This window comes from Lucilia sericata, unplaced genomic scaffold (genome assembly GCF_015586225.1).
Source record: "Lucilia sericata isolate MDLA Ls3-8-SP2 unplaced genomic scaffold, ASM1558622v1 Contig000731F_arrow, whole genome shotgun sequence".
NCBI lineage: Eukaryota > Metazoa > Arthropoda > Insecta > Diptera > Calliphoridae > Lucilia > Lucilia sericata.
In genome coordinates, this window is record NW_023994730.1 from 32,062 (window position 1) to 59,529 (window position 27,468).

A 27,468-nucleotide genomic window follows, 5' to 3' on the forward strand; every position below is an offset into this window, starting at 1 on the left:
ACAATAACATAATAAGTAATACTGTATTATTATACAATTATAATAAGTTATAATGAATTATAAATCTATTATACCCTTACAATTGATTATATAGCATTATAATGACATTATAATAAGTTGTAATACATTATAATAAGTATAAAAGGAATATATCATTATAATGGGTTTTAATAAGTGAATGAATTATAATGTCATTATAACAGATTATATTACATTATAATGCGATTATAATAAATTATATTTGATTATAGTGCCGTTATAATCAGTTATAAGGCATTATAATTAGTTTTAATAGATTACAATAACATTATAATAAGTTATACTGTATTATTATGCAATTATAATAAGTTATAATGGATTATAATTCTATTAAACTCTTGAAATTGATTACATAGCATTATAATAACATTATAATAAGTTGTAATACATTATAATCAGTTTAAATGGAATATAGTACCATTATAATTAGTTATATTGCATTATAATACCATTATAATGGGTTTTAATACATTATAATACCAGTATAATAAGTTGTAACGCATTATAATAACATATTATGAATTAAAACACCATTATTTTAAGTCATAATGCATTATAATGTCATTGTTATAAGTTATAATGGATTATAATGCCGTTATAATGAGTTATAATGCATTATAATATTATTATAATAAGTTTTAATTGATTACAATAACATTGTAATAAGTTACACTGCATTATAATACAATTATAATAATATTCAACGGATTATAATAGGTTTTAGTGGAATATAATACCATTATAATGATTAATAATACTTTATAACACCATTAAAATAGGTTATTATGTATTATAATAAGTTATAAGGCATTATACGCAATTATTTTTAATAAAAAAAAATCCAAAAAATTAGTTTTCTTTTAAAACTCACCTATTTGTTTGTTATAATGATGAAATATTGTTGTAATTAATATATATTTTTTGATAATAATTAATAATAAAAATTAATGTTGACTTCCCCTCTTTTGAATAAAATATTTTTTTTTGGTAATTTTTTTTTTCTAATTTTTTTTTTTAAATTTTTTTATGTTTTTTTGTAATTTTTTTTTGCATTTTTTTTTTTTTTTTGAAAACTTGATCGACGTTCTAACGTTGCCAGGGAAGCAAATTATTGTGATGATAAAGGCGGGGTTGTTGTTGAGTAATAAGAGGATTAATAGTAGTTGAATTAGTAGTCGAAGAAGTAGAGGAGGATGACGATGATGATGTTGAAGATGATGATGATGAAGAAGAGGAGGAGGAATCAATTTGTAAAACATAAAATTGCATAAATAATTTAGTGAATGTTTGTAGATTTAAAGAACTGTGAAAATAATGTAACATTTGAAGGAACTCCGATTGTTAATAGGGTCGACTGGCATCTTTGGGCCGTTTCAATTGTACCTTCAGTCTTTTCATGCCAATCTGAAAACCATTCATGGCCTGAATGGCCGCTTGAGCGCTGGCAGGATTATCAAATGAAACGAAACCTAGCAAAATAAAAAAATAGTTTAACAATTATTGGGTTTTATATTTTTTTTAAAGTAAAACCTACCAAAACATTTGCTTTGATTTGTAGCACGATCTATAAATACTTTCGAACTGATCACATTGCCAAATGGCAGGAACATTTGCATGAGCTCAGCATCACCAAATTCTTGTGGCAAATGATATATGAAGAGATTACAGCCCTCGGGACCCGAAATCGAACATCCTGGGAACATCAGAAAATCTTTAAAGGGGCACATGTCATAAAAGTAGAAAGAAAGAAAAAAACAAACGAAATTTGTTTTCATATAATAATAATGATGAGAAAATCATAAATGATTAAAAATCATGTGGGGGAGGGAAAAGGATTTCTTTATTTTTTCCGATAACTTTTTTAACTTGATAGGAAAATAAATGATTTTTTTTTATATATTTTTCTTGAATTATTAAATAATAAATAATTTTTAATTGTTGTTGTTGTTTTTTTGGTTTTGGTTTATAAATGAGAGTTTAATCAAATAATATAATAAAATAAAAATTATATTTAAAATTACAAATAAAAAAAAATAACGTGTGTTTGAACTAAAAAAAAAATTATAATAAAATATTTACTTTAACATGCATAAACAGGCTTTAAATAAAATGTTTTCTAAAAAATGTAAATATATAACAAAATAAAACATTTAGTTGTTGTTGGTATTTTTTGTACAATATTTAAAATAAATTTGTTTATTTAAATAGAAAAAAATTATATATTTTTAACATAAAAAACACTCAAACATTTAATACTAAAACACTTACACAAGCATACATTAAACAAATTATTTTTTTTTGTTATTAAACTAAACAAAAAAAAAAAAAACATTAAAATGTCATATAATTCTTATTTGTTGTTGTTTAACAACAATACCTTTACATATTTGTTAAAACCATTTGGGGTTATTACAAATATTTATTAAGTTGTGCCTCATAAAGTGGCACAAAACATTAAAAAGTTGATTTATTTTTTGAGAATTTTTTTTTAACTATAAATTTTTTCTTATGCAGCTTAAAGCCTGCCCAGTTATAAGAGTAAATGACCATTAAAACATAGGTTTTATTTCCAATTCAATAAACAAATGTAATAATATTGTATATTTGATAATATAAAAAAACGGGGGTAAAACACATTATTGTTATTAATATGGAAACAAATAAGTTGTTTTGCAAAAAATAAAAATTGCAGGAAAAAATACTTAAATAGCTTTGGTAAATTTATTATACCACCATAATTTAGCTTGAAAGGAAATTGAAATATTTAATCATTTAATTTAAAAATTATGTGTGTTGCGTTGTTTTTTTTTTCTATTTATGAAGCGCAATTTAAGTTATATGACATTTTTTTTTGTTAAAGTTGGGTTATTAAGTGTATTAGTTTTTCATAAAAAAGGATTTGAAGTACAAAATGTGATGAAGAACAGGAAATTATAACATATAATATGTTATAATGAATTATAATGCTATTATAATGGGTTATAAAGTATGATAATACGATTATAATTAGTTATCCTGCATTAAAATCCAATTAAAATTAGTTATATAGTATTATAATGTCATTATAATTCGTTATGTAGCATTATGATCCAATTATAATTGGTTATACAACATTATAATCTAATTATAACTGGTAATACAACATTATAATCGAATTATAATTGGTAATATAACATTAAAACCGAATTATAATATATGCAAATGTATTATAATGTCATTATAATTATTTATACAGTATTATAATATTATTATAATTGAATGTATAATATTATAATCCAATTATAATTCATTATGCAGTATTATAACGCAATTATAATTTGTTCTATATCATTATAATCTAATTATAAATGTGCAAATGTATTATAATGTGATTATAACTAGTTATTATGGCTTATAACCTAATTATGATAGGTTCTAGGAAATTATAATCCAATTATAATAGGTTATAACGAATTATAATCCAACTATAATAGGTTGTAGTAAATTATAATCCAAGTATTATTGACTTAAACATATAATAATCCAATTATAAAGTACTAAAATACAATACTAATTAGTTGTACAGTATTTTAATTTGTTACATATCGTTATAATTGGTTACACAGCATTATAACCTAATTATAATATGTGGTGATGTATTATAATGTCATTATAACTGGTTATTATGTCTTATAACCCAATAATAATAGATTATAATAGGTTACAGTGAATTATAATTCATTTATGATTGGTTATATTGTATTATAATCCAATTATAATTAGTTATACAGTTTTATAATACAATTATAATTGGTTATAACGTATTATAATCCAATTATAATTATTTATAAAGTATTATAATTCAATTATAATAAGTTATACTGTACTACAATCCAATTATACTAAGTTATATAGTTTTATATTTCGATTATAATTGGTTATTATGTTTTATAATCCATATATAATTGATTCTAACGTATTATAAACGAATTATAAGGGTTTATTATCTAAAATAAACCAGTATATGATATATTATAATCTTATTATAATTAGTTATAATGTATTATAATTCAATTATATTAGTCTTTAGTGTATTATAACTCTATTATAATTAGTTCTAAAGAATTATAATTCAATTATAATAGTTTTAAACGTATTGCAGTCCAACTTATAACTCCAAATCCTTTTTTTAATTTCATTAATTTCTATATATACTTTCAAATAATAATAATAACTAAAAAAACAAAATACAAATATTTCATATTTATTCAATTTACCTAAAATAAATAAAATAACAAAAATGTTTCTATAATAACAAAAACAAACAATAAACAATTAAAATTTATCGTTATTATTTATATTAATCAAATATATATATGTATATAAAGAAGAAGAAAAAAACTCAAAATGTTAAACAAAATTTGTATAGAAAGTTAGGAGCTTACCTTCACGTGGAGCGGGTGCAACCGCCGCTATTGGTGGTGGTAAAGCTTGTGGAATATGTCCATAAACGGCGGGAAAGGCTGCATTATAAATAATTTTGTTTGGTTTTACACAAAAATCGAAACATTTAAAAGACAACACAACAATTAAATATATAAATATTTATAATAATTTATATATATTAAAAAAAATTAAACAATATTTAATTAAAAAAATAAATACAATATTTATATTAATAGAAAAAATATGTATAAAAAAAACAAAACAACAAATCATATAGATTTTACAAAAGAAAAGTAAATAAAAAAAAATTATTTAATAAAACAATTAAAAATTTTATTTGTTTTGTTAACATTTATATAATAAAATATTTAATAATAAAAATATAACAAATAACATTTAAAATTTATTTGTCAATTAATTTTATCTGTATTTTTTCTGTTTTCAAATAATTTCAAAAAACATTTAAAAACATAAATTAAATAATTTTTTTTTTTTTTTTAATATTAACAAAAAATTTTTAATATTTCTTTAAAAATATATGACATGTAGTTAAAAAAACGAAACAAAACTAAAAGCTTTAGAAAAAAAAACAAAGCAAAACTTTTTGTTGCATTAATTAATAGTTTCACTTTATTCTTTTTTTGTTTAAAATTGGTTGTTTGATGTTTTGTTAAACAATTTTACTAGAACAATTAATATTTATGGCATGACACAACAATTATAATAATAAGTTAAAAAATATAACGAAAATTAAAACAAAAAAATATTAAAACATAAATACTAATAAATGGTTAATGGGTGATTTCTATTTCTTTTATGTTTTATATAACTTTAAATAATTATTTTATTTTATTAATATTTTTTTTTTTTTTTTTGAATGAAAGAAACTAAAAATTTTAATATATTGCATGATTAAATTATATTAAAAAAAAAAAAAATTAAAAGAAAATATATTTTCTAAAAGCTATTAAAGAGAAAAAAAAATATGTTGTGTATAAAATTATGTTACTCACCAACTCCAGGGAATGGTGGCATGCCAGTGGCAAAGGCATGTTGTAAAGCAGCTGCTTCACCATTTGGCAGGCCTTGGGGTGGTATAGTTAAATGTAGAGGTGCTGCAAGTTGTACCAAAACTTTTCATATTAATAAAATTGTAATCAATATAAAGTTAACAGTATGAGGTTGTTGTTGGTTTAAGGGGGGGTTTTTTGTTTAAAATTTTAAGATAGGCAATGTTATAAACCATTATAATCCAATTATATTTGTCTATGGAATGTTATAATCGAATAATAAATTGGTTATAATGAAATATAATCTAATTATAATTAGATTTACATTATTATAATCTATTATTAATTGGTTATGCAGTTTCACAATCCAATTATAGTTAGTTATAATGTATTATAATTCCTTAAATAGCATTATAATCCAATTATATTTACTTAAACAGATTTATAATCCAATTATAATTAGTTATACTGTATTATAATCCAATTATAATAAGTTATAAAGTATTATAATTTAATTATAATGAGTAATACAGTTTTAAAATTCTATTATAATTAGTTATACTACATTATAATTATATTATAATTATTTATACTGTATTATAATCCTATTATAATGAGTTGTACAGTTTTATAACCGTATTATAATTGGTTGTACAGTTTTATAATCCAGTTATAAAGTATTATAATCTAATTATAATTACTGAAACTGTTTTATAATCCAATTATAATTAGTTATAAAGTATTATAATCCAATTATAATTACTTATACAGTATTATAATCCAATTATAATTAGTTATACGGTATTATAATCTAATTTTAATTACTTATACAGCATTATAATTCAATTATAATGATTTATACAGTATTATAATCCAATTATAATTATGTTTACAACATTATAATCCCATTATTAGTTGTAATGTATGATGAACCAATTATAAATAGTTATAGTGTGTTATAATCCAATTATAATTACTTTTATAGTATTATAAATTTATTATAATTTGTTATAAAGCATTATAATCTCATTATAATTCGTTATAAAGCATTGTAAACTTATTATAATTACTTATGCTTCATTATAATCCAATTTTAATTGCCTTGCATTTACTTTCTTAAAATTTTAAACAAAAAAATGTTGATAATTTTAAATACTTACGTCCTGGGAATGGTGTCTGTGGTGGCATCCCATTTGTAAAGACACCATCAGCCGCAGCTGCAGCAGCGGCGGCAGCAGCAGCACTGCCAGGCTGGCCATTTGGTGTCTGGGCACCCATTTGAAAATTGGGCATGGTCGGTGAGGGTAACGATGGCTGACCAGCACCATTAATGCCTGGAGGTATTTGAGTGGCCAAAGCAGTCATGGGATTCATATATGAACCAGGGGCTGTGGCAGCGGCAGCCATTAAAGCAGCTTGTTGTTGCTATAGGAAAAAAAAGCGAAAGAAAGAAATGAAAAAACCATTAAAATTGTATAAAGAAAAATTTACTTACCTGCGCATAAGCTCCATATGGACCAAATTGATTAAAGACAAATGGATTAAGCAGATTCATATGACCGGCCATTTGTTGCATACGCCGTATTTGCCTTTCTTTTTCAGTATCAGCAAATTTAACTACCAGACTAGAGGAAGCACCCTGTAATTAAATGCAAAAGCAAAAGATATTTAATTGAAGCTATTTTATTAAATGAAATCAAATTTGAAATTTTCCTATAAACTGCTATTTTAATCCCTGTTATTATATCAGCATTTTAGCTTTTAATTAAACCCTCTAATACGAAAAAAACATTTTAATTATATTCTTAATTTTGCCATACAATTTATTGTCCACAAAAAAAAACATTAAATTAATGATTGAATTGAATTTAGTTGTGTTGAAGCATTAGAGTAGAATTAAAATGTTTTGTTTTTATAACCGGCCATATGGTAAATTATGGTGTATTTAAATGTTTGAAATGCATATAATAAATATTTTATATATACGCATATATTATTTAGTCATTATTATGCTAATTAAATTTCCCTATAAACATACATATGTACATATGTATATGTGTAATAGAGAAAAAGTAGAGAGAAAAAAACATTTATTCTATTGTTATTTTGAAATTATTATCAGAAAAACATCATCATTATTATTATTATGATAGACAATATAATGATTGATATTAAACAATAGGAAAAAAGGCTGTTGAAAACATAAATTAGAGGCTAAAAGAATAGAAAGGTGTTGAGAGAATCAAGAAAGCTCTACAGAAATGATTTTTTTTTTATATTTTGTAAATTATAATATGCTATAATCGAATTAAAATATGTTATAATAAATTTTTTATTGTTATAATCAATTATAATTAAATTATAATCCATTATACTTGTGTTATAATAAATTAAAGCCGTTATAATGCTGTTATAATCCATTATAATGCTATTATAATGAGTTGTAATACATTATAAACCATTATAATGTTTTCATAATGTAATATAATTAATTATAATGAATTATAATCAATTATAATGGCTTATGAACCATTATAATGACGGTATAATAATTTTATAATTAGTTATAAACCAATATAATGTATTATAATCCAATATAATAAATTAAAATCCATTATAATGGTGTTATAATCTATTATAATGCTGTTATAATCCATTATAATGAATTATAAAAAATTATAATGTATTATAATCCAGTTATAATGAATTATAAACCATTATAATAATGGTATAATATATTATAATCCATTATAATGATTTTATAATTAATTATAAACCACTGTAATGTATTATAATCCATTTTATTGGTGTTATAAACTATTATAATACATTATAATCAATTATGATGGTGTTATAATCCATTATAATGATATTGTAATCACTTACAAATCATTATAATGTATTGAAATCCATTTTAATGTTGTTATAATGCATTATAACGGTGTTATAATCATTATAATTTCTTATAATCCAATTATAAATGTAGTTTAATAACTTGTCCCCTGCCCGTTACATTCGATTTGCTTTTTCCACTATTACTTAACATTCTTCTGAACTTTTAATGAATCATATTAAACAAAAAAATCGCATTTTCAACAACAAAACATCCCTCTTATCATTATTATCATTACATAGAAAATTTAATGAGAACTGTAGAGAGGGTGTTGAGGCAAAACACAACAACAAAAAATTCTACACATAACATAATCGGATTACAAATCAGAAATTGTATAACTACAACAAAAATTTTATATATAATATAAATTCTATAGAATACATACAGAAAAACAATACCAAATAAATTCTAATTATTTTTCCAACATATTCCTACATAGGCCATGTTATTTATATAGACGCAATTCAATGGTAATTTATTGTACTTAAATAAGGTAAAATAATACCTACTTGATTAATATAGAATTTGTAGTGAAATGAAATATTTAGGTTTGCGCAACTCAAATAACAAAATCATTAAAAAGGAGAATTTGTTATAAACAATTTATTTGTTGGAGCTAAATTTGAGGAAATTTAAGAAAAGTAGAAAATTTTGAAATAATTAAAGGAAATATTTTATATACATATTTTAAGTTTACAAATTTAAGAAATTTTTCTATGGCTGTTTAATATTTTAACCCTGAAATTTTATGTTTATATAATTTTCAAGTTTCCTTAACATGCAGAGCGAATATTTTTTATTTTTATTTGCTGTTGCTAGCTAATTTTACACAATTTAAATTATAGTACTTTATGGCAACACCTAAAAGTATGCAACAGTTTTTAATACCACAACAAAGTAGTCCTTTGGTAATATAAATACCGAAACAGGAGTTGTTGTAGAGCCTGCTGCAATGAAAAACAAGTAGCAGTCGTTTGTTTATTATAGTAGTAGTAGTGGAATATATAGAAAAACCACTGTCATGTACGACATACGAATAATAATTTTGGCACGAAAGCCATGTTAACATGTCCCCTGTGTATAAAAATGGTAAAAGTAAAACTATATAGAACGACAGACAGACACAAAAACTCATATTAATACATATAGTAAAGGCAAAAGAGCAGGCAAAGCTAGAGCAACACTCATACATTAAATGCAACCAAAAGGCGGCAAGTTGTAGCGTTACTTCCGTACGCAAATGTAGCTTCAACATTTATGTGATTGTAGATATTATGGAAAACACTTTTTTTTTCGTCCTGCACAAAAAATGATAGGGACCTCTTTATGTAGGTTTGTAGTAGCAGAGTGTGTGAGTTCCTATATTAAGCCAAGTCAATGCCACTTTTCTGTATGCAATCAGTTTATTATGTTCTCTATATATACATATTTTGTTTTTTGCTGCCGCTATAGCTGTTGTCATCATTATAATGTTTACTACATGCTAGTCCGTCCTGTTATAACCATTTTCCATAAGCTAAGGCTTCTGTTTTTTTTTTGGAGGGTAACAAACACCAACCAATACTTTATATAGAATATACAACAGTGCCAACAACATTAAGAACAGCAACAAAATACCAGGCAATGTTATAATAATGCCGGATATACTTGCGGCTTGTTCAACCATTAGTGAACATGTAATGTGAACATAGCCTCGCGTAATCACAGTGTGTAGAGTAGTGTAGTTTATTTGCCAACAAAATTTACTAAATGTATGAGTAAAGGTAGTGGAGAAAATATTAAGGACATAATGTAAAAATGTTGCTTTTAAATAGGAAATATATTATTTAAATTGTATTTGAAAAGCTAAAGTCCGCCTAAAAGTAGGCAACGGTTTTTGTTAACATTTACCTAAACGTAGGCAACAGCTTTCATGTACATTTTTGCTAAGAAGTATACAAAAACTTTCATGTACATTTTTGCCTAAAAGTAGGCAATATTTTTCTTATAAAGTTTGCCTTAAAGTAGTCAAACATTCGTATACTTCTTCGCCTAAATGTAGGCAGTTTTTCAAACATTCTAAAACAATTTCCGAAGAAGCTTTTTGTATTTTTTCCTAAGATATGGGAAAGTTTTTCTAAGCTTTTATAAAAAAGCTTTTAGATAGGAAATATATTATTTAAATCGTATTTGAAAAAGCTAACGTCCGCCTAAAAGTAGACAACGGTTTTTGTTAATAACATTTACCTAAACGTAGGCAAAAGTTTCCATGTAAATTTTGGCTAAAATTAGGCAAACTATTTCATATACATTTTGCCTTAAAGTATGCAATAGTTTTCATATAAAGTTTGCCTAACAAGTAGGCAATATTTTTCATATAAAGTTAGCCTAAAAGTAGGCAAATTTTATACAATCTTTTTGTAAGCTTTTATAAAAAATACTTTTTGATTTAGTCTACAATGGGAATTTATAAGTTAAGCTTAAAAATATACTTTAAACCCCCCAAAGTAGACAACAGTTTTTAAATTTTAGAACCACATTAAAGCCAACAACCCCTGTATGTATGCTTTACAAAGACCAACAGGTTTATTTGTTAGCTGTTCACGTTTATAATACTCATATCATGTGATTTTCGTGTTTTTTTTTCTGTTGTATGTTCCTTATTCAAATCATGTATTTTAATACATTTTATGGAAAAATGTTTGCATATATCCCAGGACTCAAAGCAAACATACTTTAACATAGTAGAAATATACATATATTTCTATATATGTATGTATGTAGCCTCAAATATGTATAAACGAATATTTTAAAATAATAGAGTGGGTATATGAGTGTGAGTAATATTTACTTTGGTGTTGGCAACATTTAAAATAAATTCGTGCGGATTTTATTTTTGGCGGTCTCAGACAAATTACTTTTTAAATGCATTTTTAGTATAAACATTTAATATTTGCACACATATACACTTATACACTATTACTGTACTAGTACATGTGTTTTTTTTATTTAAAATATTGTAAATGTGTTGAGATAGCATTCAATTTATTTATCACTCTTTCTCTCTCTTCCCCGCAAAACAAAAACGAAAATCTGAAAATTTGTACGGGATATGTAAATATGTAGACATACGTCGTATGTGTTATAATAACTACCGGTTTTAGTTTGTGCAACACACACTTACAAAATATTTTTGTTGCAACAATAAGACAAATTGTATGGTTTGGTTTTGTATACAACATTTTTATCAACTAAATTTTTTTTCCCAAAATTTTGCCGGGATTTTATGCAACGGGTTTATAACAATAAATGAATAAAAGATTTGTGGTATTTAAAAAATTGTTAAAAAATAATTTGTGACAAATTTAAAAGCATATGTATTATGTGAAATAATTGGTTAGACACAGGACAGAGTGCTAGCCAGTAAGCAAGCTATTAAATATGCTATAAAGTATGCTATAGTTTTTGTATGGTAGTTTAAACAAGATTAATCTTAATGTGTTGATAAAAAATTGTAATAAATTAGTTTAATAAAGGATTTTTTTAAAGCATTAACATATAAAGCAGGTTAAATATTTGGCTTAAATCATTTTAAACACCAGAAAACTGGAACTCAACTAAAACTGAACTAGAAGTGAACTAGAACTGAACTAGAACTGAATAGAACTGAACTAGAACTGAACTAGAACTGAACTAGAACTGAACTAGAACTGAACTAGAACTGAACTAGAACTGAACTAGAACTGAACTAGAACTGAACTAGAACTGAACTAGAACTGAACTAGAACTGAACTAGAACTGAACTAGAACTGAACTAGAACTGAACTAGAACTGAACTAGAACTGAACTAGAACTGAACTAGAACTGAACTAGAACTGAACTAGAACTGAACTAGAACTGAACTAGAACTGAACTAGAACTGAACTAGAACTGAACTAGAACTGAACTAGAACTGAACTAGAACTGAACTAGAACTGAACTAGAACTGAACTAGAACTGAACTAGAACTGAACTAGAACTGAACTAGAACTGAACTAGAACTGAACTAGAACTGAACTAGAACTGAACTAGAACTGAACTAGAACTGAACTAGAACTGAACTAGAACTGAACTAGAACTGAACTAGAACTGAACTAGAACTGAACTAGAACTGAACTGAACTAGAACTGAACTAGAACTAGAACTAGACTGAACTAGAACTGAACTAGAACTGAACTAGAACTGAACTAGAACTGAACTAGAACTGAACTAGAACTAGAACTGAACTAGAACTGAACTAGAACTGAACTAGAACTGAACTAGAACTGAACTAGAACTGAACTAGAACTGAACTAGAACTGAACTAGAACTGAACTAGAACTGAACTAGAACTGAACTAGAACTGAACTAGAACTGAACTAGAACTGAACTAGAACTGAACTAGAACTGAACTAGAACTGAACTAGAACTGAACTAGAACTGAACTAGAACTGAACTAGAACTGAACTAGAACTGAACTAGAACTGAACTAGAACTGAACTAGAACTGAACTAGAACTGAACTAGAACTGAACTAGAACTGAACTAGAACTGAACTAGAACTGAACTAGAACTGAACTAGAACTGAACTAGAACTGAACTAGAACTGAACTAGAACTGAACTAGAACTGAACTAGAACTGAACTAGAACTGAACTAGAACTGAACTAGAACTGAACTAGAACTGAACTAGAACTGAACTAGAACTGAACTAGAACTGAACTAGAACTGAACTAGAACTGAACTAGAACTGAACTAGAACTGAACTAGAACTGAACTAGAACTGAACTAGAACTGAACTAGAACTGAACTAGAACAGAACTAGAACTGAACTTCGATTTAAAAATTGCTTCAATTAATTTTATTTTTTAATATTTTTTTTAATTTTTTATATTTGATTTATTTATGTTTTTATTCTAAAACTGTATTTTATTTCCTCTCTTAACTCTGCTTTATTTTCTAACAATTTGTTTATTTTACAAACGCCTAAAATTATACGTTAAATTGTATATTTATTTTGCTAAACAATTGCTCAACAATTCAATCTATTTCATTACATTTTTATCTATATTTTTTTTCATGACATATTGTTTTAATTGTTGCATATAAAAATTTATTCCGAACAAATCCCCAAGTTTCTAAAAAAGGCTAAGTGCTTTACAACTCCACACTCGCCAGCATCAACTTTAATTTAACAACCATTATTTTTGAAAAATAAAATTAAAAAAAATATATATTTAAAAAAAACTTGTTGTTTTAAACAAATAACACTACACAACACTGACAGTTTAATGGGCTTTTAAGCGGCTTTGGGCTAAAAGGCATTTTTTGATAAAATATTTAATTGATGGTTTTTATGTAGTCTCCTCCAAAAAAAATCTACTTTTTTTCTACCCCTTGCTCTCATTATTTGATATAAATTTTTTTATTATTATTATTATTTCTGTCATGTGTGTACTCAACTATAGTTTACATTTGTAATTTATGGTGTAGAGTTTTAGGCTGTTGAAAATGTTTTATATAACCATACTCACTGCTACATATTGTTGGCTTGATTTGTGATTTTTAATTGAAAGTTGTTGTAGTTTAGTGTTTTGTAGAATTTATTTTTCATTTTTATATATAATGGAAATCAATAAATTTTTATGGAAAATGTGGTGTAAAAAAATATTTCATTTTTATTTATATATAACATAGCATACATTTAGGGGAGTTTGTTTGAAAAAAAAAGAAATGTTGCTGTTTAAAACAATACATGTTAGGCGTTGACAATATTTTGTTAAATATTTGTGTGTGGAATTTTATTGTTTTATTTTAATATTTAATATTATAGAACAAAAAATAAAAACTCTGTCATAAATTTTTATTTAAAGATCTATTAAGGCAAAAGCTTTTAGGTGTGTTTTTTTTATGAAATTTAATAATTAAATGAAAATAATTAAAACTTTTTTGCACTTAAACACAAAATGCTTTTATTTGAATTTATAAGGGTTTTTATTGTTTTAAAAATTATTTATTTAAGAAAGATTTTTAAAAAGTATAAACATTTTGTTCCTTGAGAAGCTTTTTTATTGATTGGAAAGCTTTTTCTTAAAATAGCAAATCTCTCTGTTTATTAATTACGAAAAATTGAGTATAAAGCTAAAAAGCTTTTACAAAAGATTTTTATAAGATTTTCCTGAAAGCTTTTTACATTTTCTCAAAAAGCTTTTAACACGTTTTTTTTAAATCTTTAAAAAAATATTATTAGATTGAAGCTTTTTATACGCTTCTTTTTAATAACGCTATTTATAGGCTTTTTCTAAAAAAGCTTTTATAAGCTTTTTCAAAAATGCTTTTTATAAGATTTTTCTAAAAAAGTTTTCTATAAGCTTTTTCTAAAAAACTTTTTATAAGCTGTTTCTAAAAAACTTTTTATAAGCTTTTTCTAAAAAAGCTTACTATCTAGTTTTTAAAAAGCTTTTTACGACATTTTTCTGACAAAGCTTTTTATAAACTTTTTCTAAAATCTTTTCATAAGTTTTTTCTAACAAATCATTTTATAAGCTTTTTCTAACAAAAACTTACTATCAAGTTTTTAAAAAGCTTGTTACTAAATTTTTCTGAATTCTATAAACTTTCTATAATAATGCTTTTCATAAGCTTTTTTCTAACAAATCGTTTAATAAGCTTTTCAAAAAAAAAAAACTTTTTAAAGCTTTTCCTAACAAATCATTTTATAAGCATTAAAAAACCCCTTTAAAGCTTTTTCTAACAAAACTTTTTTAAGTTTTTTCCAACAAAGCTTTTTAAAGCTTTCTAAAATAAAGCTTTTTCTTACAAATCTTTTTAAAGATTTCTATAAACTTATTCTAACAGAGTTTTTTATAAGTTTTTTCTAGCAAATAATTTTATAAGCTTTTTTAACAAAGCTTTTTATGAGCTATCAAAGCTTTTTAGGTTTTTTCTAAAAGAGATCTTATTTTTTCGAAAAAATTATTATTATTATATAAATATAAAGCTTTTAGCTAAAAAAGTATTTAATTTTTCTAAAATCTAAATTATAAGATTTCTTAAATAGACTTTTTGAAGCTTTCTTAAAGAAAAACTTTTAATGAGACTTTTCTAAGGAAGCTTTTTCTAAATACAGCTTTAATACTGTGTTAGCTTTATCTATAAGCTTTTCATACCTGTTTTATAAAAATATTATTATACGATTTTTATAGAAAAAAAAGTTTTTTTAAGAGTTTTTCTTATTTTTTAAAGCATAAGAATGTTTTCATTGGAGAGATTTTTATAAATAAAGGCTTTTCCACTAACTCTACAAGAACTTTTTCAATAGAATGAACTTCATTAAAGCTTTTAATATAAAAAAAATAAAAATACATAAAAAGTGCTTTTTAGTTCAATGTTGGTTATTTTGTCAATAAATTGGTCTGTCAAACAGCTTTAAAAAAACTACCAATTTGTTTTAGTTAAAAAAAGCTTTTTTTGAAATTAAAGTTAGTTTTTGATTTTACTTAAAATTAAAGTATCTAGACAAAACTTTTTCAATTTTAGTTTATTATTATTTTTGTCAAATCTTTTCTTATTTACTGCCAGCAAATCCTCAACTCTCCTAGGTCTGTTTTTTTTTGCAGCAGCAGCAGCTCACTTCAAATTCAATTTATTTTCATTAGCATTAAAAGCTCTTTTATGTAAAATTTACCACATTTATACCTACTACTTACCCCACGACCATCCCACCTCCCCAACGACAAAACAATTTTGTATATTTAAATCTACAAAACACTATTTACGAAATCAAAAGCGAAACATTTAACAGAAAACAGCAACAATATTATAAAAGTAATACATTCTCTCTCTTTCCCTCTCACTGCTGTTTTGCATACAAAAAGCCTGACACAATGAAAGGAGATGAAAAAAAAAATTGAAACTGTTAAAAAACTTTTTTAATGTAATTGAATTAAATGCGGAAAAAACGAAGTGAATTAAATAAGTTTTCGCCATTTGGCAAGTTTTGTTGAACATACAATGACGACAACAACACCACCACTACCACCAGCTGTATAAAAGAGTTCCCATTTCTACACTATTCCATACACTCAGGGAAAGTATAGTGAATAGTGAGCAAACTCTTTTTCTACTTCATGGATTTTGCATAAAAAACCCCAAAAGCCTTTTTCCTTCTTTTTATTTTATTTTTATTTTTTTTGCTCACAAAAAGCAAAGTTGTAAGTATTTAAACATTTTATCATCCTATACAACGTGCTGAAGCAATGAAGAAGAATTAGTGTAGCCAAAGGAAGGGGTGGTTGGAAATAACTCATAAAAAAGTTCTTTAGATGTAAAGTTCTGCCGCATGCAGAATATTTCCCGCTCTAGGTTTAAGGTTTTCTTGATGTGGTAACACACAAAGTGACTTTAAATTGTATAAAGATGAAAAATTCTTGCCAACACAACTGTTATAAAAAGTTGTAGCTGAAAAACCAACAAGGATATTTTGTTAAGTTTGAGACATCGCTAATTTTATAAAAAGATTTTTTAATATTAGAAAAATTAGTTTTTCAAACGTTGCAAAAAAAAAATGTTCTTTATACTTTTACCCTGTTAATTCTACTTCAATGAGTGATTTATTTGGCGTAAAAGATTTTGAAAGAACTTTCCTGTTGGCGTTAGTTTTTTTCTTCTTTTTCAAACCAAAATTTATATTTAATTTCTACAATTTCCGTTTGGTTTGTCAGTTTTGTTTTCTTTTTTTACGTTACCGCTGTATTTGTGCGTTGATTACAATGAATGTTGACAACAAAATTAAAATGTTTTTCACTTGCAATACATTTTTAATTAATTTTAAGTTTTTTTCTGTTAGTGTATGTGTGTGTAATTGTTTGTTTTTTTTTGTTTAATTTAGTTTGACTATGACATTTTTCTCTGTGTGTGCAAAATTAATTGAAAATGTCATTTGCCACAAATTACTAGAAAAAAATTGGTTAAAAACTAAGGTAAGCAGTGTGCAAAAGAAAAAAAAAAAAAAAAAAATAACTGTTTTTTTAATAATAAAATAAAAATGTAAAAATAATTGAGGTAAAATGATTTAAAAACAATCATAAATTGAAAAGGTTGAAAAAAAAAAAATAAACAAATTTAAATAATTGTTAAATATTTTTGCAATTGAAGTGATTTTTAGTGGCCTAAAAATAGGCAACATATTTTGGGGTTTGAAATAAATAAATTTGGTTTAAGGGCAAACATTTATGAAGCTTTTTAAGTAAAAAAAACTTTTTCAAAATTTTGCAGAAAAAAGTGTTCACATAAAAAATGTCTTAAAGTGTTTATGAAAAGCTTTTATAGAAAAAAGTCGTTTAAAGCTTTTATAAAAGAAACTATTTAACAATTTTTTTAGACGAAAGTTATTTATAGCATTTGATTTTTTAAGCTTTTATAGAAAATAAGCTTTTTAAGCTGTTATAGATAAAAGCTTTTATAGATAAGCTTTATATAAAAAAGCTTTTAAATTCATTTAATACAAGAAAGCTATTGACTCCATTTCGATTTTTAAGCTTTTTCATAAAAAAGCTTTTATTGAAAAGAGCCGTTTTAAGTTTAAAAAACAACTTTTAATAAAAAAATTTTAAATGCATTTTATAGCAGAGGGTTATTTAAAGCATTTGATTTTTTAGAGCTATATAAGCTTTTTAAGCTGTTATAGAAAAAAGCTTTTATATAAAAGCTTTATATGAAAAAGCTTTTAAACTCATTTTATAGAAGAAAGCTAATTACAGCATTTAGATGTTTAGACCTTTTATAAAAAATAAGCTTTTCAAGCTATTATAGATAAAAGCTCTTATATAAAAGCTTTACATAAAAAAGCTTTTTAACTAATTTTATACAATAACGCTATTGATAGCATTTCGATTTTTAAACTTTTATTTCATCAAAGAAAGCTTTTTACATCGTTTAGATATTTAAAGCTTTTATAGAATAAATTCTTAACCTTTATAGAAAAACGATTTTAAAGTTTTTAGAGAAAACTTTAAAAAAAGCTTAAACAAATTTAAAGAAATATTTAAAGCTTTTAAAGAAGAAACCTTTTTACAGCTTTTACAAAGAGAAAAACTTTTAGTGCAAAATTCCGTCTAAATATTTGAAAGAAATGTTTTAAAACTCTTCTAAAAAAAAAACTTTTTTGAAAAAATTGTTAAAACAGCTTTTTAGAGCTTTCACAGAAACAGTTTAAAAAGTCTGTAAAATCCAAAAGTTGTTTTAAAGCTTTATAGTATAATATTTTTAAAGCTATTATAGAAAAAACTTTTATTGGAAAAAATATCTATAGAAAAAGCTTGTTTTGAGTTTTTTTTATAGAAAAAACTCTTTAAAATGTTTAAAGCTTTTAGACATTAATAAAAAAACATTTATTTTTTTATTTAAGTTTAAGCACATTAAGACTTTTATAAAAAAAAGCTTTTTGAAGCTTTAATAGAAAAAATTTGTCTTATAGAAAAAAGCTTTTTAAAGTATTTGTAAAAAAAGCTCTTGAGTTTCATAAAAAGGTTTCTTACAGAAAGGCTTTTTTAGCAAAAAGTTTTGTGGAAAGATTTGTTTAACATAAATAATATAGAAAATATTTTTTAACAAAATTTTTTTATTTTTTATTTTTTAGTAAAAAGCTTTGCAAAAAACTTTATAGAAGATTTTTTGTCACTTTCTGTGACATTAACAGCTTTATTAAGCAATAAAAAAACTTTACAACCCCTTTGAAATAGGCTTTGTTAGAATTTTTAAAATTTATGTTTTTTTAACTTAAATTTGCAGACATTTTTAACTACAGCCAATTTCCTGCTTCATTATAAATAAAGCCTTTACAAAAGCAAAAAAGCTTTAAGGCTTTCTAATAATAAAAAAAAATCATAAAGGTTTTTGTTATTTCAACACTTAAACTAATATGAATAAAAAAGAAAAACAAATCACTTTTTTATTTTAGGTGTTATTTTCAAAAACGTTCTCATATTCAGTTCAATTTCCTTTGGAAAACATGTTTTAAAACATCCGGCTTCCGGTTTCCTCTAATTTATTAACAAATTTTTTTTATGACAATTTTCCTTAGGCTGTTTGACAATGACGATGATGATGACGACGACAATGACAAACAGAAAGCAGCATGAAATTTACAAATTACAAATGTAAAATAAATAAACAACGAATTTTGAAGAACACTATAATGTTATTAGTAAAGCTTCTAAAGCAGACTTTTTACATTTTCGTACAACAAACTAAATATGCTGTTTTTTTAAGTTTAGAATACTTAGCATATGCAACAGGCGCTAGTATAAACATGATGCATATCTTTAGTTTTTTTTTTAATTTTTTGGAGAAAAAAAAAAATAGAAATTTGTTTTGCCATCACATTACAAAATAGCATGTTGCATGCAACAACATGCTTACAACTTCGTTTAGAACTAACAAAAAGGCCAAACGTGACGCTATTAAAACAATTTTTAGTTTAACTTCCGTTTAATGTTCTACTAAGTAGAAGTTTTTCCTTTTGCAGTTTATTTTCTGTTTCTGTTTGTGTTTTTTTTTTCTTTCTTTCGTTTTTGGCAATTGAGTCTAAATTTTGCAACATATTTTTTTATTTTTTTTTGTTCACTTCTTGGTGGCAAAAAACCTTGTCGTCTTTGCTTTAGTTTTATTGTTTTTTAATACTGCCTAATTTTAGGGTGGGTTTGGGGGTAAGCTCTTCCTTTGTTTTGTTTTTTGGAGGTTTTTGTGGCAAGCTTTTGTTGGTCTCATTTGTTTGCTCTGGCTGCTTGTAAAGTGTTAAGTACTACTATTATTATTGTAATTCGTGCTAAACACTACATAAAGTATGTTGTAAGTGAGTGTTTGGCAAAGTTTCAACTAGTACGTCGAGTTGGCTTTTAAATACTTGGTGATAGTTTTATTGTTGAAGTGTTCAAATTTGTTCTTTTTTTCCAGGAAGTTTAACAGTAATTTTTACACTTTATTATTTGGGAAAGTGAACAAAATTTAATTAAATAAAATAATTTTTTTTGAAATAGATTTTAAAAGGAGAATAATTTGAATAGAAAAAAAGCCGATAAATCTCTTTGTTTCCTTTGGTGCAAGAAACAATTTGGATTTATTCCATTTTCAATTATTAGATTATGTTCTTTATATGTTGCTTTATATTACAAACTATGACGTTTATGATAAAACGTATTTAAATTTAAAGAATTAATATTAATCATACGTCATGGTGTCCTATTTATAAAACAATACAAATTTTGCTATATTACCCAAAGTTTTGATCATTTCTTAGCAAAAATTGGTGAATGAATTGAAAAGATGCTGTACTTTGAAACACATTCAACCAAAAATGATAAACTCTAACACGGGAGTCACCACAATGGCTGAAAGTATACCTTTTCGTTTAAAAATGTTTCGACTAAAAACCTCAACTTTGTCCTACTGTAGGGAACGCTGTATCCTTACTACAATCTTTCAATGAACATTTTCAGAAAGCCGAACATCTTTTCTCCCAACCCACGATATTTCATTTAAAACGAAGCAAATCCTAGGCAAATATAACAAAATTTGCCTTGCATTAGAAGCTAAGCAACTCGACGTATAAAAGGTCAACTTTGACCGACTGTAAGGATCCGCATTAAAACGTAACAAACTTTTAATTACCGTTTTTGGAAAGCTGAACTTTTTTTCATTCCTGCCACCAAATTTCATTTAAAACAAACCCATATTTTAGCTAAAAGAATAAAAATTTGCATTACATTAGATGTAAGACAACACTACGTATGATTAATATTAATTTAAATAAAATTAATCATTAAAAGGCCAACTTTGACTGACTGTAGGGATCCGCATTAAAACATAACAAACCTTTATTTTCCTTTTTTGGAAAGCTGAACTTATTTCCTATTATTCCACCAAATTTCATTTAAATCGAACCAAAACTTTAGTTAATATAAGAAAAGTTTGCAATACATTTCATATAAGACAACACTACGTATGATTTATATTAATTTAAATAAAAAAATAAATAACCTTTAACATATTTCCTCTCACTCCACAAAATTTCATTTAAAACGAAGCAAAACTTAGGCAAATATAAAAAAATTTGTTTTACATTAGAAGCTAAACCGCTCAACGTTAACAAGGTCAACTTTGACTGACTGTAGGGATCCGCGTTAAAACATAACAAACTTTTATTTTCCTTTTTTGGAAAGCTAATCTTATTTTCTATTATTCCACCAAATTTCATTTAAATTGAACCAAAACTTTAGTTAATACAACAAAAGTTTGCATTACATTTCATATAAGACAACACTACGTATGATTGATATTAATTCAAATAATATTTACAATTTTCATTATAAACTTTAATATATTCAATAATTTTTATAGAAACTATAATTTGTTGTAGCTTTTTAAAGCAATTACTTTATATGTATCTTATTCATTACCTAAAATTAAATAACTTTAAAACATTTATATATATATTTCCCCAAAAAAAACTTTAACTATGGTTTAACTGAGAAATCCTTATATAAATTTATTTTGCAATAAAATATCCATACTTATACATTTATACACATGTATATGTAGTTGTTGTTGTTGCTTTTTAAATCCCCTACAGCTTTAGTGTAATTAAATTCAAGTCCCTTTTCTTTAAGTACTCTTAACACTGCTGCACACTCATCAATTTTCCAATCAAATTAAACTCTTCCTGCCCTTTTATAACAAACAGCAACAGCATGACTACTCTTGCCTTACATTCAGGCAAAAAATTCGCCCACTTTTTCAAATCATTTTAAAAAGCAAACTCTCATACTACTTACCACATGAGTTTCGAGTTTCAAAGTATATTTTATCTTGCAGGCTTTCAGGGCAAACATGCAATATCTTAAGTGTATATGAACACAAACACACACACACACATCGTCATTACAATGATACACTTATATAGAAGAGTTTCGTTACCAGAAATGTCTTGTTGCATTTGTAAAAGCTTATTGTTCTTTTTGTGTAACAAGTCCTGCTGTATGTGGCTGGTGTATAGATCCTGTACTTAAGTAAACCTTTACGAAAAGCAACAGGGATTCGTAAAAATATTTCTTTTAAAAGTTTTTTGGCCTGTATAAGGACTTTTAGACTTTACTATACAGGGTGTTGGTTGTTGTTGTTGTTGTTAGTTCAATGTGGCATAAAAGCCATTTAGAGTTTACTTATTTTCTAAGTATTTTTCTAACAATTTTTTTCATATATTTCTTGCATTATATATAAATATTTTGTGTAAATAATACAAAACTATCACACACTTGGCAAAGGTTCTCTAAAAGGTCCTGCTGTAGTGGTAAGCAAGTCCTGTGGCCTGGCATTTCTTTACAAGGTATTGTTGTTTGTTTGTTTTGCCTTAAAAGTGAACTTTGTCAAATCCTACTGCTTTTATGAGCAAAATGCATGGAGTTTCTTTGTTGTTATGTAGTTTGCTTCAAACGCACACTGCAACAAATATTGTTCGAACGATTTCTTTTACATATTTGCCTTTGGAAGACAATAAAGATGCTGGCTGGTAGGAAGTTGGGTTTGAAAAAGGGATGTCCTTAATATGTTCTTGAGTTATATGTTGTGAACATTTAAGTGCTGAGTAAAGTCTCTCCTCATCATTTGTCTGGTTTAGTTTACAAGCCTGTTTTTATTTTTAAACGATAATAAAACAAATATAAAGTAAACTGTTTCATTTAGAAAAGCAAAACGATATTACTTTTCTAAGAAAAAAGCTTTTTATTTAATAGCTTTTCATAAAAAAGCTTTTACTCAATATATTCTTATAAAGATATTTTATATAAAGTCTTTTCCTAAAATAACTTTTAAAAAAAACTTACATGTCAATGCTTTGTCAAAGAAAAGCTTTTCACGAAATTGGGTTGTCACTAGACTATAGACTAGACTATAGACTAGACTATAGACTAGACTATAGACTAGACTATAGACTAGACTATAGACTAGACTATAGACTAGTCTATAGTCTAGTCTATAGTCTAGTCTATAGTCTAGTCTATAGTCTAGTCTATAGTCTAGTCTATAGTCTAGTCTATAGTCTAGTCTATAGTCTAGTCTATAGTCTAGTCTATAGTGTAGTCTATAGTGTAGTCTATAGTCTAGTCTATAGTGTAGTCTATAGTCTAGTCTATAGTCTAGTCTATAGTCTAGTCTATAGTCTAGACTATAGTCTAGTCTATAGTTTAGTCTATAGTCTAGTCTATAGTTTAGTCTATAGTCTAGTCTATAGTCTAGTCTAGTCTAGTCTATAGTCTAGTCTATAGTCTAGTCTATAGTCTAGTCTATAGTCTAGTATATAGTCCAGTATATAGTCTAGTCTACAGTATAGTCTATATAGAGCAGAGCTTTAAATTATTTTCATAGAAAAGCTTTAAGTAAACTTTCACATAAAAACTTTAAAAAGTTTTCTTTTTAAGCGAAACAGTGTTCTGCCGGTCAGTTTGTCTTTGTGACTTTTTGTTGTTGCCGTAAACATTTCTTTTGTAATAATCTGTTGTTGTTTTTATAGTTGTTGCTCCTGTTATTATTGTTTGGTTTTACAGGTTGTCTGCAGGTATGTTTTATTTGTCCATACTACAACTGACTGGCTGACTAGTTGCCTGCCTGCATGTTTTATGCTGGCATTGCCTGTTGCATAAAAATTGTAAATGTCATCATTATTGTAAATGGTAGAAGTTTGTTTTATGTTTATGGAAAATCTTATTTTATTGGCAAGGGGCAGGACTTTACAGCAATAATGATTTTTAGTTTAAATATAAAGGAGAGAAAAGGAAAATATTAGAATATAAAGTTTTAAACTTAAAACTGATAAATATGCTTTAGTATTTAGTTTACAAAAAGGTTTAGTTGAAACTAGAAGAAACTGCCTAGCAGCAGCTTTTATCGGACAGCATTGTAATTAATAATCATTTATTATAACCCCTAAAAGTAGGCAATAGTTTCACTTAAACAAATAGCTCCTTAAACTAGGCAATAGTTGCTATTCATGATCTCTTTAGTATTTTTTATAACTTTATGTTTCTTCTTTGACACTATGCTAAAATCTTTTTTATAAACTAAAAATTTATAATAATTGTTTTTAGCCTAAAAATATACAACATAATTCATTTAAATCCATTTATATTTTTAAATGATTTTTAATCTATTTTATTATTTTTCTCTAACAAACTAATAAATATAAATTTAAATTAATTTAAACTTAAATTTAATACAAATATCAATTTTCATTATAACTGCAAACCACTCACTACACTGCAACAAATAAACACAAAATTTAGTTGGCCTTTTTTCACACAACAACAGCAATAGCAAAAGAACTCTATAACAAATCCTAAAAATATACAATAAAATTGTATTTTCTAATAATTAAATTTTTCAAATAATTCTTCTTCATACAAAACAATTTGTGTATCATTGTTGTGCCCAAACAAATAAACTCAAATAAAAAAATCTATACAATAAACACAATTTTGTGGCTATGGACCCCTAAAATGCAATATTTATAATTTGATTAACAACATGAATTGGAAATGAACAAAAATAACTAGAAAAATAAACCAAGAAAAAAATCACAAATAAATCAAACAAATAGAGAAAAAATGCTCTATATTAAATGCATTTATAGTTAGAATGATGACCATGATGATGCTGTTGCTGAAAATATTGTTATAAAATATTCATAACAATCCTACTGAACTCCTCTTTCTATACAAATAAATGTAGACAACTATACATAAAATTGTTTACCAAATTAAATTTTCAAAAAAAAAAAAAAAAAAAAAATCCTATTTGTAGTTGTTTATCTCCTCAAAAAAAAGAGCATCCAGTCTTTTGGATTTTATTTTCATGTTGAAACTATTATTACTACTACTGTTCTGTTATCCCCTCCTTAACAAAAAAAGTCTATAAAAAAGCATCAACCGAAAAAAACACGTTTAACTTAAATCAAGATCTAAATAAAAGGAAATCAAGCGTTCATAGACATTGTTAAGTATAACAACTAAAAGACCAACATCCTGGCTAAAACCTTCTTAAAACAGCAAACAGTTCTCCAAAAAAAACATAAAAACATTTGCAGTTTATTTTTGTTGTTATTGTTTAAAGGAAAAGCAAATAAAAAACAACTATCAACATAAAATACGTTAGACATTTTACTTAAAGACCTAGAGTAAACAATAAGTATTTATATAAATAAAGTCTATTTTTGGGCGCTATAGTAGGTAAAAGAGAATTTTTACAAAACTAGTTTATAGATTTTAATATAATTCCTAAAAGTAGGCATTAGTTTTTGAAGTAATATAAAACCTGAAAGTAGGCAATAGTTCCAAGTGAAAAACTTTATTACCATGCGTAAAAGTAGGCTACAGTTTTATTTAAAGCATTTCCAACAAATAGTCTATAATCTAGTCTATAGTCTAATCTATAATCTAGTCTATAGTCTAATCTATAATCTAGTCTATAGTCTAATCTATAGTCTAGTCTATAGTCTAGTCTATAGTCTAGTCATTAGTCTAGCCTATAGTCTAGTCATTAGTCTAGCCTATAGTCTAGTCTATAGTCTAGTCATTAGTCTAGCCTATAGTCTAGTCTATAGTCTAGCCTATAGCCTAGTCATTAGTCAAGCCTATAGTCTAGTCTATAGTCTAGTCATTAGTCTAGCCTATAGTCTAGTCTATAGTCTAGCCTATAGTCTAGTCTATAGTCTAGTCTATAGTCTAGTCTATAGTCTAGTCTATAGTCTAGTCTATAGTATAGTCTAGTCTATAGTCTAGTCTATAGTCTGGTCTAGTCTAGTCTAGTCTATAGTCTAGTCTATAGTCTAGTCTATAGTCTAGTTTATAGTCTAGTTTATAGTCTAGTCTATAGTCTAGTCTATAGTCTAGTCTATAGTCTAGTCTATAGTCTAGTCTATAGTCTAGTCTATAGTCTAGTCTATAGTCTAGTCTATAGTCTAGTCTATAGTCTTTTCCAGTTTAAATCGAATCGAATCTAGTTTAAATCGAAATCCTAATCATTTGAATGTTTTCACCTAAAACTATGCAATATTTCTATTTAAAATCTGTTTTAATTGAATTAAATTTTAATTCTCTTCTTTCTCTTTTTAATTGCAGTTATAAAAATGGCCCAGCAAGGTAAGTGCTTTTAAAATATTATAAAAATATTGTTAAGAAGCCTTAAAGTAAGCTACATATTTCGTAAAAATTAAAACTCTTAAAGAAAGTCTATGATTTTAAATTAAGCTTTAACTTTTCTCAATGATACTAAAGGTAACCAATTCCTTGTGTATTCTTCAAATACCTTCTTTAACTACAATTTGCTAGAGAAACAAAAACTACTGCAAATCATCAGTTTGCAAACACACATAAACTTACAACATGTTGCTAGATAAACTCCGTTTTCTTTTGTCTCAAATGCATTAGTGTTTGCACTAATGTTTGTATTTTGTTCATTTTCAGTTGAGTTAAGTTTGTTTTTTTTTGTGCCGAAAAAAATCAACAACAATCTTTTTGTCTTTAGGTCCTTTTTTTTGGGAGAAAGGAAACTCGAAAACTAACCTTATAGTCAGACATTGATTTAACAACATTAGAGGCATTTGTAAAAGTAGTTTAGGGAGATTTTGTGTGTGTGTAGTAAATGCTCTTAACGCCATTTGGAAATTTGACAGGGAGCTGTTTTTGAAATTAAGTTAGAAAAGTGGAGAGTTTTAAAACTATAGAAAAGTCAAGAGCTTAAAGTGTGGTAAGGGTGAAGGGTTGCAAAAGGTTAGAGTTTTAAATATGGATAAAGTTCATTGTGTATATTGACTTTAAAGGGCTTAAATCCGCTGTATTTAAAAGTTATGGCATGTCTAAAAGTAGGCAACGGTGTATATTTTAATTAACTCCTTATAATAGGCATCACTTTTTTAAGTAAAATAATTGCCCTTAGATTCACAAAACTTAATATATTTCTTTTAAATATTACTTCTCATTTCTTTTGCTTATTTTAAAGATGTAACATATAATATTATATATCATTGGAGAGGTAGCTTTGTCAGCTTTTTGAAA

The 27,468-nt window shown here is 25.4% G+C and overlaps 1 protein-coding gene across 8 annotated transcripts in view; it reads right to left on the bottom strand.

The window, feature by feature from the left end:
- Nucleotides 1-1,016: 1,016 nt before the first annotated feature.
- Nucleotides 1,017-27,468, bottom strand: part of LOC119607693 (CUGBP Elav-like family member 4) — a 169,546-nt gene continuing 143,094 nt past the window's right edge. For 2 of the 8 annotated variants that reach the window (XM_037961766.1, XM_037961758.1), the window contains 6 exons: nt 6,970-7,113; nt 6,635-6,899; nt 5,478-5,597; nt 4,464-4,541; nt 1,574-1,750; nt 1,017-1,508 (listed from right to left, as the gene is read on the bottom strand). In XM_037961766.1, the coding sequence (XP_037817694.1) occupies nt 1,381-1,508; nt 1,574-1,750; nt 4,464-4,541; nt 5,478-5,597; nt 6,635-6,899; nt 6,970-7,113 (912 nt within the window). In that variant the 3' untranslated portion in view covers nt 1,017-1,380. The remainder of the gene's footprint in view (nt 1,509-1,573; nt 1,751-4,463; nt 4,542-5,477; nt 5,598-6,634; nt 6,900-6,969; nt 7,114-27,468) is intronic. The other 6 variants (XM_037961759.1, XM_037961760.1, XM_037961764.1 and 3 more) reach the window with 6 other exon arrangements.